Source organism: Ranitomeya variabilis, chromosome 6 (assembly GCF_051348905.1).
Source record: "Ranitomeya variabilis isolate aRanVar5 chromosome 6, aRanVar5.hap1, whole genome shotgun sequence".
Classification (NCBI taxonomy): Eukaryota; Metazoa; Chordata; class Amphibia; order Anura; family Dendrobatidae; genus Ranitomeya; species Ranitomeya variabilis.
This window is the reverse complement of record NC_135237.1, coordinates 348,338,661-348,354,996: the sequence shown is the minus strand read 5'-3', so window position 1 is coordinate 348,354,996 and position 16,336 is coordinate 348,338,661. Positions and strand designations below refer to the sequence as shown.

Genomic DNA, 16,336 nt, shown 5'->3' with positions numbered 1-16,336 from the left:
CTGCGCGGCTCTGCGCTGTGTACTGCGCGGCTCTGCGCTGTGTACTGCGCGGCTCTGCGCTGTATACTGCGCGGCTCTGCGCTGTGTACTGCGCGGCTCTGCGCTGTGTACTGCGCGGCTCTGCGCTGTGTACTGCGCGGCTCTGCGCTTTATACTGCGCGACTGCGCTTTGTACTGCGCGGCTCTGCGCTTTATACTGTGTGGCTCTGCGCTGTGTACTGCGTGGCTCTGCGCTGTGTACTGCGCGGCTCTGCGCTGTGTACTGCGCGGCTCTGCGCTTTATACTGCGCGACTCTGCGCTTTGTACTGCGCGGCTCTGCGCTGTGTACTGCGCGGCTCTGCGCTGTGTACTGCGCGGCTCTGCGCTGTGTACTGCGCGGCTCTGCGCTGTGTACTGCGCGGCTCTGCACTGTATACTGCGTGGCTGTGCAATATACTACGTGGACATGCATATTCTAGAATACCCGATGAGTTAGAATCGGGCCACAGTCTAATAATCATAAGACTACGGATAGTGGTTTGGAATTGTGCTGTACTGTCACTTTAAGAGCTGATATTATCTGACAAAACTTGTGACCTGGTGAGCTGATGTAGATTTCATAGGCGTTGGCATAGTAACTGTGTCTGACTGCGCATATCAATGAGCTAATCAGCCAGGTGGCAGTTATTTTTAGAAATTGCCTCAGAAACCAGCCCATTATAAACGTATGGGACAATTTCCCTATTGAAACGCATTGAAAGACTTTTTTCAAACACAAATTGCGCAAAAACTACAAATCCGATCGGCACGAAAAATACTTAGCACACCTCTTGGGGACGCTGGCTTCGAAATGACACCTCACTGGAGTCTGTGAGTTTAGCGGTTCGGGCCGCATTACGTGCGGACTGAATAATAAGAATAAGAAGAAGTTTACCACGGTGGAATAACAGTATAGTGCTTTGTTCCAAAGCACTATAATAATTTAATTCTATATGCAGCAACATACAGTAGACCTCTAGGATGCCATAAAGTGACATCTAATTGATTTTACAGTAAGGAGGAATAGTACGTTGGGGCTAACCATATGAAGGGAAACTATTAGTGATGAGTGAACATGCTGGGATAAGGTGTTATATGAGCATGCTCGGGTGATAGCCGAGCGACGTTGGCGTGATCGAAAAATATGTTCGAGTCCCCGCCGCAGCATGTCTTGCGGTGTTCAACAGACGCAACACATCCAGGGATTCCCTGTTTGTTAGGCATTCCCTACATGTGTTCTGTCTGTCTAACAGGCGCGGGACATGCAGGCGCAGGGACTTGAATATATTTTTCTAGCACGCCGAAGTCACACGGTTAGCACCTAAGCATGCTTGGATAACACCTTATCTCGGTGCATTCACTCATCACTAGAAGCTATTATTTGGGAAATATGTCAAGTCAAGAAGGAAAACGTGTACAAGGTGTAGTAGCTTTGTCTTACCTGCAATGTGATTGGCAATTCTGGAAAGAGGTTTAGGAGGCAGGGCGGGGGGCTGCTTGAGGAGAGTTAGTGGTTTCACAGGGGTGTCCTCATGGTCTACAGAGTAAGATGATTTTTTGGGGGGCAGTAGCAGGGTTGGCTTGTATGTTGGATCCTGGGATAGGGATCCTGGCTCGGGCGAGAGATCTTCAGACACTGAGGAACACAAACCACATCACAGACATGACACGTTACATATGAGGTAGCAACAGACGAGTGACCACAGCATGGAGCGTCGTGGGTTAGTTCCCAAACTTGCTACGTATATGGTATGAGTAGATCACAGCAGCATAACTTTGACATCAGAGACGTGTGTGGATCGCATATGATGAGCTCAGACATTACCGCACTAGATAATGGGGCTGCAAAGTCATAATAAAAAGGACAAGTAGATACTTCGATAAGATAAAAAAAGGAAATAACTGTTCTATCTCCGATATTACAGAATGTATAGACTTCACAGCAGAATCATTTCATGAAAGCCGCATGCAATCTATACTAGAGTTGTCCACCAGATGTCGCCACTGACATACCCAAAAGTAGGATGGCGATCACAGCCCTAGATCAGATTGCTGAGAATGAAACATAAAGCCAGCCGCTCTCTAACAAAAGGAACATTAGATGCCGAAAATCAGGAACAACTGTTAAATGTAAATATTGATAGAGAACATGCATACATAGCATTCCCAAGGACTACGCACCAAGAAGTAAGGCCACTATGTATCCGGATGCATTAGAACAGTATGCAGTCTAGAAAATCTGCTCTGACAACCTGCTCTGACATACCTTGTTAGAGAAATCCACTTCTTTCTCCTCCTGGACTGATCATTCATTCCCCAAATTCACAATTTATGGGTACAATCTGTATTCAGTGAATATAGACCTTCCCACTACTGCGATATGATAGCCGGTGCTCATAAAGGTCTACGGAGAGCTGTAACTTGCAGCAGAATGTCTGTCCGCCTCTGGCTCCACCGCTCCATAGAAAGGTAAAAGCACCAACTGTCACGTACGATCTCACTAATGGGAAAACCTGTCTGCACTGAATACAGAGTTCACTGCTTTCACTCATGAATTGAGAGATAAATCCAGGAGGAGAAAGAAGCAGATTCCTATGGTATGATATATTACAAAGTTGCTTATTTCCTTGTGAAAAAAAATTAAAATGAAGGTTACTTTTTAGTAATTGGGAGGCAGGGTGGTGGGGTGTGGGCAGTGAGAGTGGCACACTTATGCCCTATCGCCTGTGTTATAAAATGTATTGACATTGACCATAAAAGCAGGGAAGTAGTCACCTGTCCCATCCATGAGTTCAGAGGTCGGAAGTATTTCATATGCACAAGTGTCCCCGGACACCCCTGAACTCGAGTCTAGCTCTGTTATGACTGGAAGGCAGGATGAAGGAGTACCCATAGGCTGACCATTTTCCATCATTCCTTCTTCATTCTGTAGATCACCATCTGAAAGAAAAGTAGGAGCAGTTTAGCCATCTACAGTCAGGTATTCTCAAGGTCACACAGGTAAACTTGAGGACGTGGGCCTGTAAAAGGCTGCTGATCACAGTCAGTTATGAGTGATCTACCCCGAAATCACCAGGATGCATGATCTGAATATGGCGTCCTGTCTACAAACACAATACACTCATCCCAGCAGCAGTATCTCAGCCATGTGCATTACGACGTGCAGTGGTTATCATTATGTACACAGCTAACATTGTACAGAGCAGCCACTGCTGCATTGACGAACGTCTCCTACAGGTCAGATCGGGCAAACAGCACATCACCATTGAATGACTCCTCGCATCATACTGTCTGACCTCTCGTAGATGGGTAATCATTATGCTCCTTATTAATTCTACCAGCGGACGAGTGCACAAACTATGAAAGCCATTACACCCGGTAATGTGATCAATGTCATGTATTATTGCGAGAGAAATGCCCGGAGAGATGCTTAATGATACAAATGTATGCAGAGGCCCCATGACAGCAGTGTCATCCATCGTCAGCACAGAGCGCTGTCCCTCTCATACAGATGGCTCTGCATTCCAAGCACTAGTCCCATACCTTCTCTCCGGACACTGGAGGTATCACCAGAACATCACTACTCAGCTCCCACTAGTGATTGTATGTACAAGAAACACAAACAATGTCAGATCACTACACATAACATGATATAACCACACATAACATCACTACACATAACAAAACATCACTACACACAACATAACATCACTACACACAACATACCATCACTGCACATAATATAACATCACTATACATAACATCACTACACACAACATCACATCACTACATACAACATACCATCACTGCACATAATATAACATCACTACACATAATATAACATCACTATACATAACATCACTACACACAACATTACATCACTACATACAACATATCATCACTGCACATAACATAACATCACTACACATAACATCACTACACACAACATAACATCACTACATACAACATACCATCACTGCACATAATATAACATCACTATACATAACATCACTACACACAACATCACATCACTACATACAACATACCATCACTGCACATAATATAACATCACTACACATAATATAACATCACTATACATAACATCACTACACACATTACATCACTACATACAACATATCATCACTGCACATAACATAACATCACTACACATAACATCACTACACACAACATAACATCACTACATACAACATACCATCACTGCACATAATATAACATCACTACACATAATATAACATCACTATACATAACATCACTACACACATTACATCACTACATACAACATATCATCACTGCACATAACATAACATCACTACACATAACATCACTACACACAACATAACATCACTACATACAACATACCATCACTGCACATAATATAACATCACTACACATAATATAACATCACTACACATAATATAACATCACTATACATAACATCACTACACACAACATCACATCACTACATACAACATATCATCACTGCACATAACATAACATCACTACACATGACATCACTACACACAACATAACATCACTACATACAACATACCATCACTGCACATAATATAACATCACTACACATAACAAAACATCACTGAACATAACTTAACATCACTACTAGAGATAAGAAAACTTGTTCGGAAAACGTTCGCCGATATCAAATTCGGCACATACGTAGCACATTCAGATTCATGTTCGGTTTCATTTTGACTCAAAGTCGTCAAAATTCGGTCACAGTTCGGTAAATCATCGGGTTTCCTCTAATGCTATTGCTATTACTTTGGCTATTATAGTGGTGCTGTACGATGAGCATAGGGGACGTGGGGTGGATGTGTTTGATGAGGGAAGGGGGTGGGGAGAGGTTAGAGGAGCGGCGGATTCTTTTTTTCCCGATAAATTTATGTGTTAAGATTCCGGCAATCAGGGTGCTAGTTCAGATACATAGGATCCTGTGTGGCTGTGAAATCGACCTTCCAGCAGATCAAGTGTTTTTGCTCATTGTGTGTGACACCAGGGCACATTACTACATATAGCTCTTTTGTGCAGATAATATTGTGCTTCGGGCAGGAGTCCACATTTCAGAATCTTGTTTGTTTGTTCTAATAACGTGCTCCATAAAGCAGGACACATTTCAGTATCAAATAATTTTGTGCTTATAGTTTTGCTCTGTCCAAGAGACTACATTTGAAAATCAAAATTGTTAGTTCCAATAACATGCTCCAGAAAGCAGGGGTATTTCAGTATATAATCATCTTGTGCTGATATCTATGCACCTCTCAGGAGTCCACTTTTTAGAATCAAAATTGTTCTAATAGAGTTCTCCAGAAGGCATGCCACATTTCTGCGGAAAAATATTTTGTGTTGGTAATATTTTGGCCAAGGCAGCAGTCCACATTTGAAAAATCAAAATTGTGTTAATACCGTGGTCCGGAAACAAGGCCACATTTAAGTTTATAAATATTTAGTGCTATTAGTTTTTCTCCAGCCAGGAGTCCACTTTTCTGAATCTAAATTGTCTGTACTAATAGTGTGCTCAAGAAAGCAGGCTACATTTCAGTATATAAATCATTTGTGCTAATTGTGTGGTCCAGCCAGCAGGCCACATTTTAGCATGGGACAGGCCTGGGACAGGGCTTGGACCACCATTTCTAGCTTAAACATTGATCAGTAACAGGTGGATGAGTGACAGGTGTAGGCCTGGTGGTCTCAGAGCCCTGCCAAGTTCAGGCAACACACATAAAAGAGACTCAACTCAGAGTCCAAACATTTTCAAAAATTAGGGACAGACACTGCTAAAGTGGCATCAATTTATTTTACTCACATATATATATATAGCACCATTAATTCCACAGCACTTTACAGACATTATCAATTTTGCCAGAGTAGTAATAATATAATGGGGCTATGACACCCCTTCTTTCACTACAGGCAGCCCACCAGATGGAGACCCAACTTGGAGTCTCAAAGAATTGTTAGTAATATCTGCAACAATAGCAAAAGCAGGCACAGAAACCATAACAAAGGTGCAATGGACTGCAATAACGTGAAATGCAGCGCACTATAAACTACACTATTGCCTAGTCTGCCCAGTCAGCGACTGAGTGCAAAAGTCATTGGAGATCCATGACTTGTTCATCTTGATGAAAATTAGGCGGTCTACACTTTTAGGGGACAGCTGGATGCGCTTATTCGTCAGTACACCAACAGCAGTGCTGAAGACACGTCCTGAGAGAACGCTGGCTTCCGGGCATGATAATACCTCCAAGGCGTGACAGCTAAGCTCAGGCCATTCTTCCATTTTTTGAAGACCAAAATGCAAAAGGGTCCAAACATCCCCTAATGGCACTGATATTGAGCTCAAGATACTCCTGCAGCATCTTCTCAAGTCGTTGACTACGTGTCAGACTTGTACTCTGTTCTGCTGGTGCACGGAATGGTCAAAAAATGTGATAATCGACTCACAGAAATTGCTTTTTTTAATTTTACTCACTTATATAGCGCCATTAATTACACGGAACGTCACACACATTTTCGGCACTGTCCCCATTGAGGCTCACAATCTAAATTTCCCATCATTATGTCTTTGTAATGTACGAGGAAACTGGATTACCCTGAGGAACCCCATGCAAACACGGGGAGAACATACAAACTCCATACAGATGTTGTCCCTGGGGGGTTTGAACTCAGGACCCCAGTGCTGCAACGCTGAAGTGCTAACCACTGAGCCACCGTGCTGCCTCTGCCACTCAACCTGCTGCTAATGTTTTTGCGTTGACTCGACGACTCGACGTTCCCATGGTTGGAAGTCTATAACTGCGACATACACTGTGTGCCTCACTACTGTCTTGGGAAAAAACACTCTTAAGATTGTCTACAAGCGTGTTTCGCTACTCCAGCATGCCCCTTTCCAGATTGAAGGAGAACCAGAAATGAGCACACAGCGACTGTGCTTTCTGCAGCCGGGCATCCAGGCTGGGACAGTAGCATAGAAATTGCTGCACCACAAGGTCAAGGACCTGAGCCATACAAGGCAAGCATATGAGGTTGCCCAGGCCTAGGTCCTCCACCAGGTTCACGCCATTATCGCACATGGTTTTCCCTGACTCCAGGTTCAGTGAAGACAGCTGTTGCTCAAACTTGGCCTGGATAGCTGTCCACAACGCTTGAGCCTGCGATCTCCAAGGCATATTAATTTGAACACTGCCTGATTATGGTTTTCCCTGTCTGCGCAGTAAGGAGGTGGGGGGATTTGCTCTGCACTGTTGGAAAGCATGTTTCATTAAAGGAGAGGTTGAGGGTGCAGGTGGAGGCCCTACAGGAGGTGGAGGAGGCAGAAGCAGTGGAGGAAGTGTTAGATACAAAGGTTTGTCCTGCAAGCCTTGGGTATTTCAAGATTTGCTGTCTAGTGACATCTTGGTGTCTAGTGTTTTCGTTCACCATCCCTTGGTGTGTAGTGGTTTAGTTCTCCATCCCTGGTGTGTAATCATTTACTTCTCGAAAACTAAGTATTTAGCAGTTTAGTTCTCCAACCCCTGTTGTCTAGTAGTTTAGTTCTCCGTCTTCTGGTGTGTAGTGGTTTAGTTACCCAACCCTAGGTGTTTAGTAGTTTAGTTCTCCAACTCCTGTTGTCTAGTAGGTTAGTTCTCCATTTTCTGGTGTGTAGTGGTTTAGTTATCTATCCCCAAGCGCCCTGCAAGCCTTGGGGATTCCAAGACTTGTGGAGCAGGCCCTTCCCTGTCTGCCCCCACAGCCACCAGAGTCACCCAGTGCCTAGTCAGCAAGATTTAACCCCCTGGCCATGCTAACTCGTCCAGGTGTCAGCTTGTTTGTCCATGGTGAAATGCACCCTGTCAGACATAGATTTTTTCAAGGAACGGGTGATGTTGTCTGCGAAATGTTGGTGTAGCGGAGGCAAATCATTCTTAGAGAAGTAATGGCGACTGGGGGACTGCGACAGCCATCAGCTTTCGGAAACCGTCTATATCCACCAGGTGGAAAGGGTGCATTTCCGTGGCCAAAAGATTGGATTGGCCAACCAATTTCTTAAGGATTTTATCCCACTACAATATCACAGAGATCACAGGCCGGGAGTCATGCAGAACCACCCGCTTTGATCTTTGGATCGAGCAGCTCTCAGCTGGTCCATATCTTCCAGATAATTACACAAATGGGCGACAATAAACCGATGAGGTCGCTGGCTGTTCCCAATAATTAGTTATTGGAAAACTAACAGTGAGTGTACGGCATACTGTATACATGTAACAACTCTGCTGGCATCACGGCATGGCCTCTCATCCCTCACACTATCTTACCCACTGCTCCAGGTCATGATGTGGTTTCTGTTTCATGCCAGCTCCATGTTCTGTGTCTCTGCTCTCTGCATGCTTCATGGCTGTGTGTATAGGGGGGCGGTGCCTGAACTCTCTGGTTCTTATAGGAATCAGGTGCATCTGTCTAATCTGTTACTGACCAATTACCAAGAGGCCTCCAGTATATAATGCAGCTCCACCCAGTGGTCTGGGCCTGTGCAATGTGTTAGCTCAGTTTGTGTTTAGCTGCTGAGTTTGCCAGGCCTTGCTCTGAGTTACTCCCTCTCTGGAGGCTTTTCTCTGTGCTATTGCCTTGATCTTGTTGTCTGCCCTCCAGGACGCAGAATATCCTGGTCCCTGTGTCTTTGTCCTTGTTTCTTGTCTTGTTCCATTTCCTTGTCTGAACTCAGTCTTATCTTGGTCTCCTTGTCTGTGGCTTCCTTCCCTGCTGTGTCTTTCCTCGTGTTCTCAGTTTGCTTATACTCCGCACTCTTGCGGCTCTGCCTGCTCTGTACCTTTGTGGCTTTACCTCTGCTCCGCACTCCTGCGGTTCTGCTCCTTTCTACTCTGCTTAGCTTCTGTAGCTGCCGTAATCCCTTGCAGCAGCTCCTCTCCACATTCCTTGTGGCTCCTCTCTGCTTTGCTGCAGAAACCTCTCGCTGCAGCTCCTCTCCGTATTCCTTGCGATTCTGCTCTGCTTAGCTTTAGTTGCTACACTTTCTCTTGCTGCTCAACCATTCCTATCCGCAGCCTTGCGGTTCTCTTCCTGTGTGAACAGGTCCCAACCTGTTCCTTCATTCTCCTTTCCTTCCGGCTTGTTTCCGTACCTACATCTCCTGTGTGAACAGGCCCCAACCTGTTCCTTCATACCTCATTCATTTCTGCTTGTTTCCTTTCCTGCACCTCCAGTGTGAACAGGTCCCTACCTGTTCCTTCATAAACCACATCAACCAGTCCTGTGTTCTCTGCCGTGCCTTCCAATCCAGTGTTCCTGCCAGTCCTGCCATTCCTGCCATGCCTTCCAGTCCTGTGTTCCTGCCGTCCTAGCCAGTTTTGTGTTTCCTGCCGTTCCTGCCAGTCCTGTGTTCCTGCCAGCCCTGTGTTCTCTGCTGTGTCTCTGCCAGCCCTGTGTTCTCTGCCGTGTCTCTGCCAGCCCAGTGTTCTCTGCCGTGTCTCTGCCAGCCCTGTGTCTCAGCCGTGCCAGCCTACTCGTCTGAGTTTCAGCCGTGCTCTTCTGCCAGTCGTGCCTGATGCCCGCACCAATCCTGGTGTTCCTGTCTCCCAAGTGGGATCAGCAGCCACAGCCAGACACCACCCTGGAGTAGCACCTGGCAGCTGCCTGCTGCACAAGCCTGACCTCACCATCAGAGGCTCCAGTGAAAACCCAGGCAGCTGTCATAGTCATGCCCCTTCCAGGGTAGTCTGGTTTGTGGCACAGTGGGGCCACAAACCCCCCGAGCTCACGCCCACCAGTCAGGGCGTGAGCGTGACAGTTTGAGCGTGACAATACACTTCCGGATTACAATGCATGGAATATGTGTATATACTGCCATACGATCACTACTGACTCCACGATAACCCCACACTACTCGCTGCCACCACCAATTCTTTTTTATTTAAAAAAGTTAATACAGGCCGATTGGATGCCATTCTTCTTTTGAGGTCCACACCATCAGGCTCTTCCATCCCCTCTCCCTCAGAGTAGCGGTCATATATCGTCCACCCACCCACTTCCTTGACCACTTTTCTGCCTGGCTGAGGCACTTCGTGCCCTCAGAATTGCCAACCGTTATCCTGGGAGGCATCAACGATTCCATAAACAGCCCCATCTCCCCAACTGCTTTGCAGATTCTATCTCTAACCACTTCTCTTGGCCTCTCACAACTTTCAACCTCTGAGACATACAAAGATGGTAACACCCCTGATCTAGTCTTCGTCCGGTTCTGTTCAATCTCCTACAAAGATAACTTACCTCTTCCCCTCTCTACCCTAAGAAATTAGGACTAACCACAACTTGCACAGTTTTAAGCGCTCCTTAAAAACACATCTGATTTTGCTAAGTAAGTAAACTACAGACACTGTCAGGTTGCTGCTGTTATACTGATTAAAATGATACTTGGGGTGAAGAAATGCATCTTGTTTCCCGAGATCTTGGTGACGAGATCTCCATATGTGAATGCGCCACCCCCGGCAGCCATTTTCCCAGAGTCCACCGCGTAGTAAACCATGTAAGTGCGAGGGTTCTGGGCTTTCACAAAATGTCGGCGGAGCCCCCGCACCACCTAACACCTGCAGCGGCGGCAAATATATACGAACACCCCCTCATCCCAGTCTGCGGCCTGCAGCAATGCTCCACTCTTGCATCCTCCAGCAGTGACCCTGGGACCCTGCTCCACGGCGGCCAGTAAGGTATATCCGCATTATAAGATGAACCCCGATTTTCCCCCAAAATTTTTGGGGAAAAAAGTGCATCTTATAATCCGAAAAATACGGTATGTTATTGGGATTGTACAGGATTCCTTATTCAAATTGCCTCTTCAGAGAGGAAGAGGTCTTGACCTCTAGTGCCACCTACTGGAAGTCATTATCGACCATTTATCAAGCCTTGTCATGTGACTTATGATAAAAGCTAAACTAGAATCTTAATTTGCAGACAGTGTTTTGGGATATTGTCCATCATCATTGCAAAGTGGGCAATCTGATTTGTCTGTATGAGAGGCTTCTTAGCGGGATCTAAGGAGTAATGTTTCTCCTTGTGGAAAGTGACATGCCATTGACAAAAGGCAACACCCCAAAACACTGTGTCTTGCAAATTGAGGTTCTGGTTTGGGTTTTATCCTAAGTCAAATGGCAAGGCTCGTTAAAGGGTTGATAGTTGATTAGTAATTAGATAGTTAATAGGTGGCACTAGAGTCAAGTCTTCTTCCTCCGTGAAGAGGCAATTTGCATATTTAATTTACCAGAGGAGAATTGCAAGGCTTATAAGTCACCTCACTCTGGCATGCCAGGCATGGCTTGTCAGTCTCCACAAGGAGAAACGTTGCCCCTAATATTATAGAGGATTCCTTCAATTTCTACACCCCACTAGTCACAAGACTTATTGTAAAAGCGCCACTTGTAGATAAATTGCACTTCAACCTCAAGCAGAGGTTTTCCATGTATAAATTTTTTTCTGCGTATTGGCTTTTTCTATGATAAAATAATAAACTCAGCTTTTACTATATGTCATCATGACTACAGTGCATGTGATGTAAAGTATGTAAAAATAGATTCGGCACTCCAAGGTAGATGCAAAGTACAGGGTGAGCCATTTATATGGATACACCTGAGTGGGACATTTATAAAGTTGGATCCAAAATGTCCGACTTCAAAATGGCCGCCATGGTCACCACCGATCTTGAAAAGTTTTCCCCTTCTCATATACTAATGTGCCACAAACAGGAAGTTGATATCAAAATCCATTCCCATTTTATTTAGGTGTATCGATATACATTGCCCACCCAGGTGTATCCATATATATGGCCCATCCTGTACTTTATTAGTACAGGTTAATCCACTGTATAGACAATATGACGTTTCAGCCAGTTACTCAACTCAGACTATTTTCTCTGTCCATGCTGCCAAAAAACATCCCTACAGCATGATGATGCCACCACATTTTTCTGTGGGGATGGTGTTCTTTGGGTGATGATACGTAGACTTGCCTTTACTGTATTTTTACTCTTTGGATTTCAAAAATGAAAAATTAAAGATGCAGATACCATAGTAAATTTAGGTAATATTATAATATATTTTTATACTTTAGTGTCCCTTAAACACCAATAAATGTAAAAGCGGTGTCTTGACAGACTTCGCTGAGAAAATAGCTGCCATTCAGTATAATGTCCGAATCATTTCCACATTCCCTGGGGAGCAGTTTTCTTTATGAGAAGTGTCTTCAGCTGAGCATCTGAATTCGGATTCATACGAGTTATATGAGTTATTGCCAATTTCCCTTGCTCAACTGATGACCAAATTATTCAATTCAAGAAGAAACAATGTAAGACTAAGCTAATAAAACACTGGAAGCACCGAATTACCAAGTATAAATGGTAGACTGTAAATCATCTGTACGCGGGCCCATATGATTATGTGGATATAAATACAGAGTTCAGGCTGATTAATATTTACTGATGCTCATGGCTACATGCTTTAATAGACACAAGTCTAAGGTTTATTAGGTCCCACAGTCTGTTTGTTATCCAGTGAAGGAATACAATTTACACAGGTAATATGATTCAAAAAAACATGAAATGTTCATCAGATTCCACTGAAGAAGGTGAGATAAAACATAGTTAAAGGGGTTGCCAATCTGAGAAACCTTTGTCCATATGCCCTGTCAGGTTAGCACAGTAATTTGGCATGTAGCAGGACTGGGGGAGCCAGCCTTAGAGAAAGGAAACAAGGCCCGGCACCTGAGCCGGGACAGGTAACTCCCTCCCAAGTGTGCTTGATTAAACTGTGATCTGTAACTTTGTGAATAAGGTTATAAACCAGGATCCACATCTGGGAGAATATTCGGCTGGTTGACTAGTCGACCGCAATTTATTCCTGCGAGATGCAGCTACTTCTTGGTCAAATGGGACGAGCTTCTGCCCACCCATAGAAAGTGAAACGTCCAAAGCTGCAGAGAAGTAAGTCAAGAGGCTGAAAGGATGATACTTACACTGGAAAGGTTAAAATAATGGTGTTACTATTTTCTTTTCAATTAGAGGGATAAGTCCTTTAAATTGTTTAGACAGAAAAATGAATTCACATACTTGAAATAACATTTTTTTATTTTATTCTAAGTGGGAAACATTAAGACCGGCATCTCTTTGATAAATAATCCTGCCTTTTGGCTCCTTTATTATGACATTATGTCCCACTAGTGAAGCCTAAAAATCTAATGTTTATGTTACCCCTTTAAAGGGAAACTTTCACATGATGAATGCTGCCCAAACCTTGGCCAGCATATTTCGAGACTAGGGCCCTTATTAAAAACATCTATATTTTGTTGAGTTTCAGAGAGAAACACAGTTAAAAGGACGAGGTGACGGGTCACAAGGTATGTTCCATTTGACTTGTCTCCACCCAGTGTAGCTAAACTGACAGAATGACAGTATTTGGAGAGGCCAATCAATCTAGCTAAGCAGGCGGGAGACCCTCTGACTAGTCCCCTCGTCCCTGGCCCCACGTCTATAACTTAGGAGATGGTCTCTGACTCACGCTGCAATGTTGAGTCCTGCTCATTGGCGCATAGTACAACAAATCACAAACCTACTAGGACCCAGCAGACTACTCAGATCCAGATAAGTGATTACAACTTAGAACATTAACTTGCATACATTAGGTTCAATAAATAATAACATTTTAGATAATATCACACATGAATGAACTGGAAGTGGCAGCCTTAAGAAAATTTGGAAGGTTATGAATAACAATGCGGGTTTCTGATTTGTGATTAGTGCAAACTTGTTTGCTGTCTCTCGTGAAACCTTAGCAAAGAAAATCCATCTTATGGGCCTGCTATTTATAATTCTAGAATAGACGGCGCTCAGAAGAACGTTTATGTGGAAACCATGCTTCAGTGAATACTGTGGCTTTCCTTTCTGTACATATACCAAGAGGTCGCGAGCGTTGAGCTGTACATAACACGCACAGGACATGACACTGGAAGCGAGCGCTGCCTCGCAGGTTATCGAGTGGATTCTCTTCCACACTGGTAAAGTGTTTATAGCTTTTTTTTATATTAAAGTGATAGACCACTCATTTTCTGTTGGTATAAAATGTAAATGAATTAAACTATGGGCAAGGACAAGTAGAATTGAAATAAAACTCTGCAACATATCTTCAATAGATCAACAACTAGATCACATAAGTGGTCATGCTACTTTAATTAATCTACTTTCTAATCTAGGAGAAATAAAAAGCTCATCTTTTCTTGTTTGGGAGCCCTTGCCTCACTGGCTACATGCAGACACTATGAAGTTAGATCTATCAAAGTGATTTTTCCAGAAAACTATAGTAAAGCACTTTGAAAATTTTTTAAGAAAATATTGCGACTTTTGACATTTTAAAGCAGCTCATCCAAAATGGGTGAAGCTGGGGAGGAGACACGGCAAGACGTGGCTACGCCTGTCAGTTAAGTTCAAGAAAAGCGTTGGGGTATCCTTAAGCTAGAAATGCTAATCCAGTACCTGAATGTACTGGTACATGCCTTGCTACATGTTACTCCAGTCTCTTACTGGAGTAGCATTTCTGGAGACTATGCACCAAATTCATTAAGTGGTCTGCGCCTCTTAATGAATTCAGCGCACTGTACACCAGTGAACCCTTCAGTAACACTGGCTTACATGAATGGACTCCTTTATCTCTAAATGCAGGGACATAGCAACAGACGGTGCAGTAGTCCACATGGTCCCTCGTAACACAAAGTGTGCGCAAAGATGCTATCCTCTTCTGTGCTCTACAGATGACTTACAGGTTTTATCACTAGATATTATTTAATGAAAGTGGCATGGAAAGGCAGCAAGGGCAAAAAGAAAGAGTGAATTACTTGAACAACAGTTATTGTGTTTAACATCCGCATTGGGGAACTGAGATGAAAATGCCAAATCCCACAGCTCCCTGACCTACTTCATCAATCCTAACATTGGAAAGGCAAAGGCATGCATTAGAATTGTGTAGTGTACTGCTTGTATATAAGATGACATATTTAGTATTGTATAAAGTTGACAAATACCAAGCGATCAGAAGCTTATGTAGTGTAGTGCAGTGAGGTTGGTGCAGTGTAACAGATAGGCAGGGACCATAGGAAAGTTCAAAGCAAAGGTATTTTAATGTCCAAAGAAACTCACAAAAGAAACAGCACATGGAATCCTCCGGATCGCAGCCGGGAATCAAGACAGTCCGTATCCGAGACCGGTTGCCGGGGGTGACTGCACTACTGTGCTATTCTGATGGGAGCAAGGCCTTTTGGCTCCGCTTGGCTCTGTGTTACCTTACACAGGTTGAGCTTTGCAGAGCCACCTGCTCTGCAAGTTTGCAAACCAAGACTGACACACCCAACCCTTTGCTGTAAGGTTTTTAAAAAGAAATCTGTGGCCATGGGCCACTTGTAAGACTCGGCATGGAGGGATCAAATTGCCCCACTACCATCCTGTAGTTTGCTCCAAAATTAAATGCTGGGTTTTCTTAAATCTGCCTTGGGCCAATAGCTTGCCCAAGACCAAACCTACTTTTATTTTGCACTGCAATCACAGCTATACCTGTGACTGAAATACACTCCAGTGGCCTCAATATGCTTCTATGCGCGTCCTGGGGGACACATAGCGACCCTCGCATATAACACCGGTCACTGCGTCACAGTAGCTTTACCATCTACTATTCCTTATTTCAGAACACCGTCTGAAGTTACAATAAATCTTCTTTCATGACTTTAGGCAGACTATTTTTTAGGACTTGTTGGCTGATCTGAGAAGACTGACCTTCAAGATGACAAGTTAAGGCCCTAAACACATTAGACTAATGACAGCCAAACCCACCGATATTAGTGTGTTCAGCCAACAGTCTAATGCAACCTTTTTTGGTCCAAGGTCCACATAAAATTTGAAGGGGAATTCTGATGCAAGGTTTATATCGATAATGCTATCTATGCCATGATCTAATAAGTGAAGAGGGGGTGTCTATATCCATTTTAGACAAAGAGGGTCCTCTGCTCTCCTATTTAGCTTTTCAGACGAAAGCAGTCAAGATGACTATACAATGAGCGCAGATATATGAGAGTTACTGAACACAGGAGTCAGAGATGGTTGCGGACTACATGTAGGGGTATTGCAAGCTGCATATGGCCCCCAGTCTGCAGGGTGTGCACCCCTGATCTGATGTGTATGGAGGCCACTGACACTTCCCTGTCCATGTCTGTGTGAGATAATGATCTGGCATGTCTGATTTCTGACTGCCTATC

The 16,336-nt window shown here is 44.1% G+C and overlaps 1 protein-coding gene across 10 annotated transcripts in view; it reads right to left on the bottom strand.

The window, feature by feature from the left end:
- The window catches only part of PHACTR1 (phosphatase and actin regulator 1), a 495,254-nt gene that overhangs the window by 73,606 nt on the left and 405,312 nt on the right, over nt 1–16,336 (bottom strand). For 5 of the 10 annotated variants that reach the window (XM_077269898.1, XM_077269905.1, XM_077269900.1 and 2 more), the window contains 2 exons: nt 2,795–2,959; nt 1,461–1,655 (listed from right to left, as the gene is read on the bottom strand). In XM_077269898.1, coding sequence (XP_077126013.1) covers nt 1,461–1,655; nt 2,795–2,959 — 360 coding nt within the window. The remainder of the gene's footprint in view (nt 1–1,460; nt 1,656–2,794; nt 2,960–16,336) is intronic. The other 5 variants (XM_077269903.1, XM_077269904.1, XM_077269907.1 and 2 more) reach the window with 1 other exon arrangement.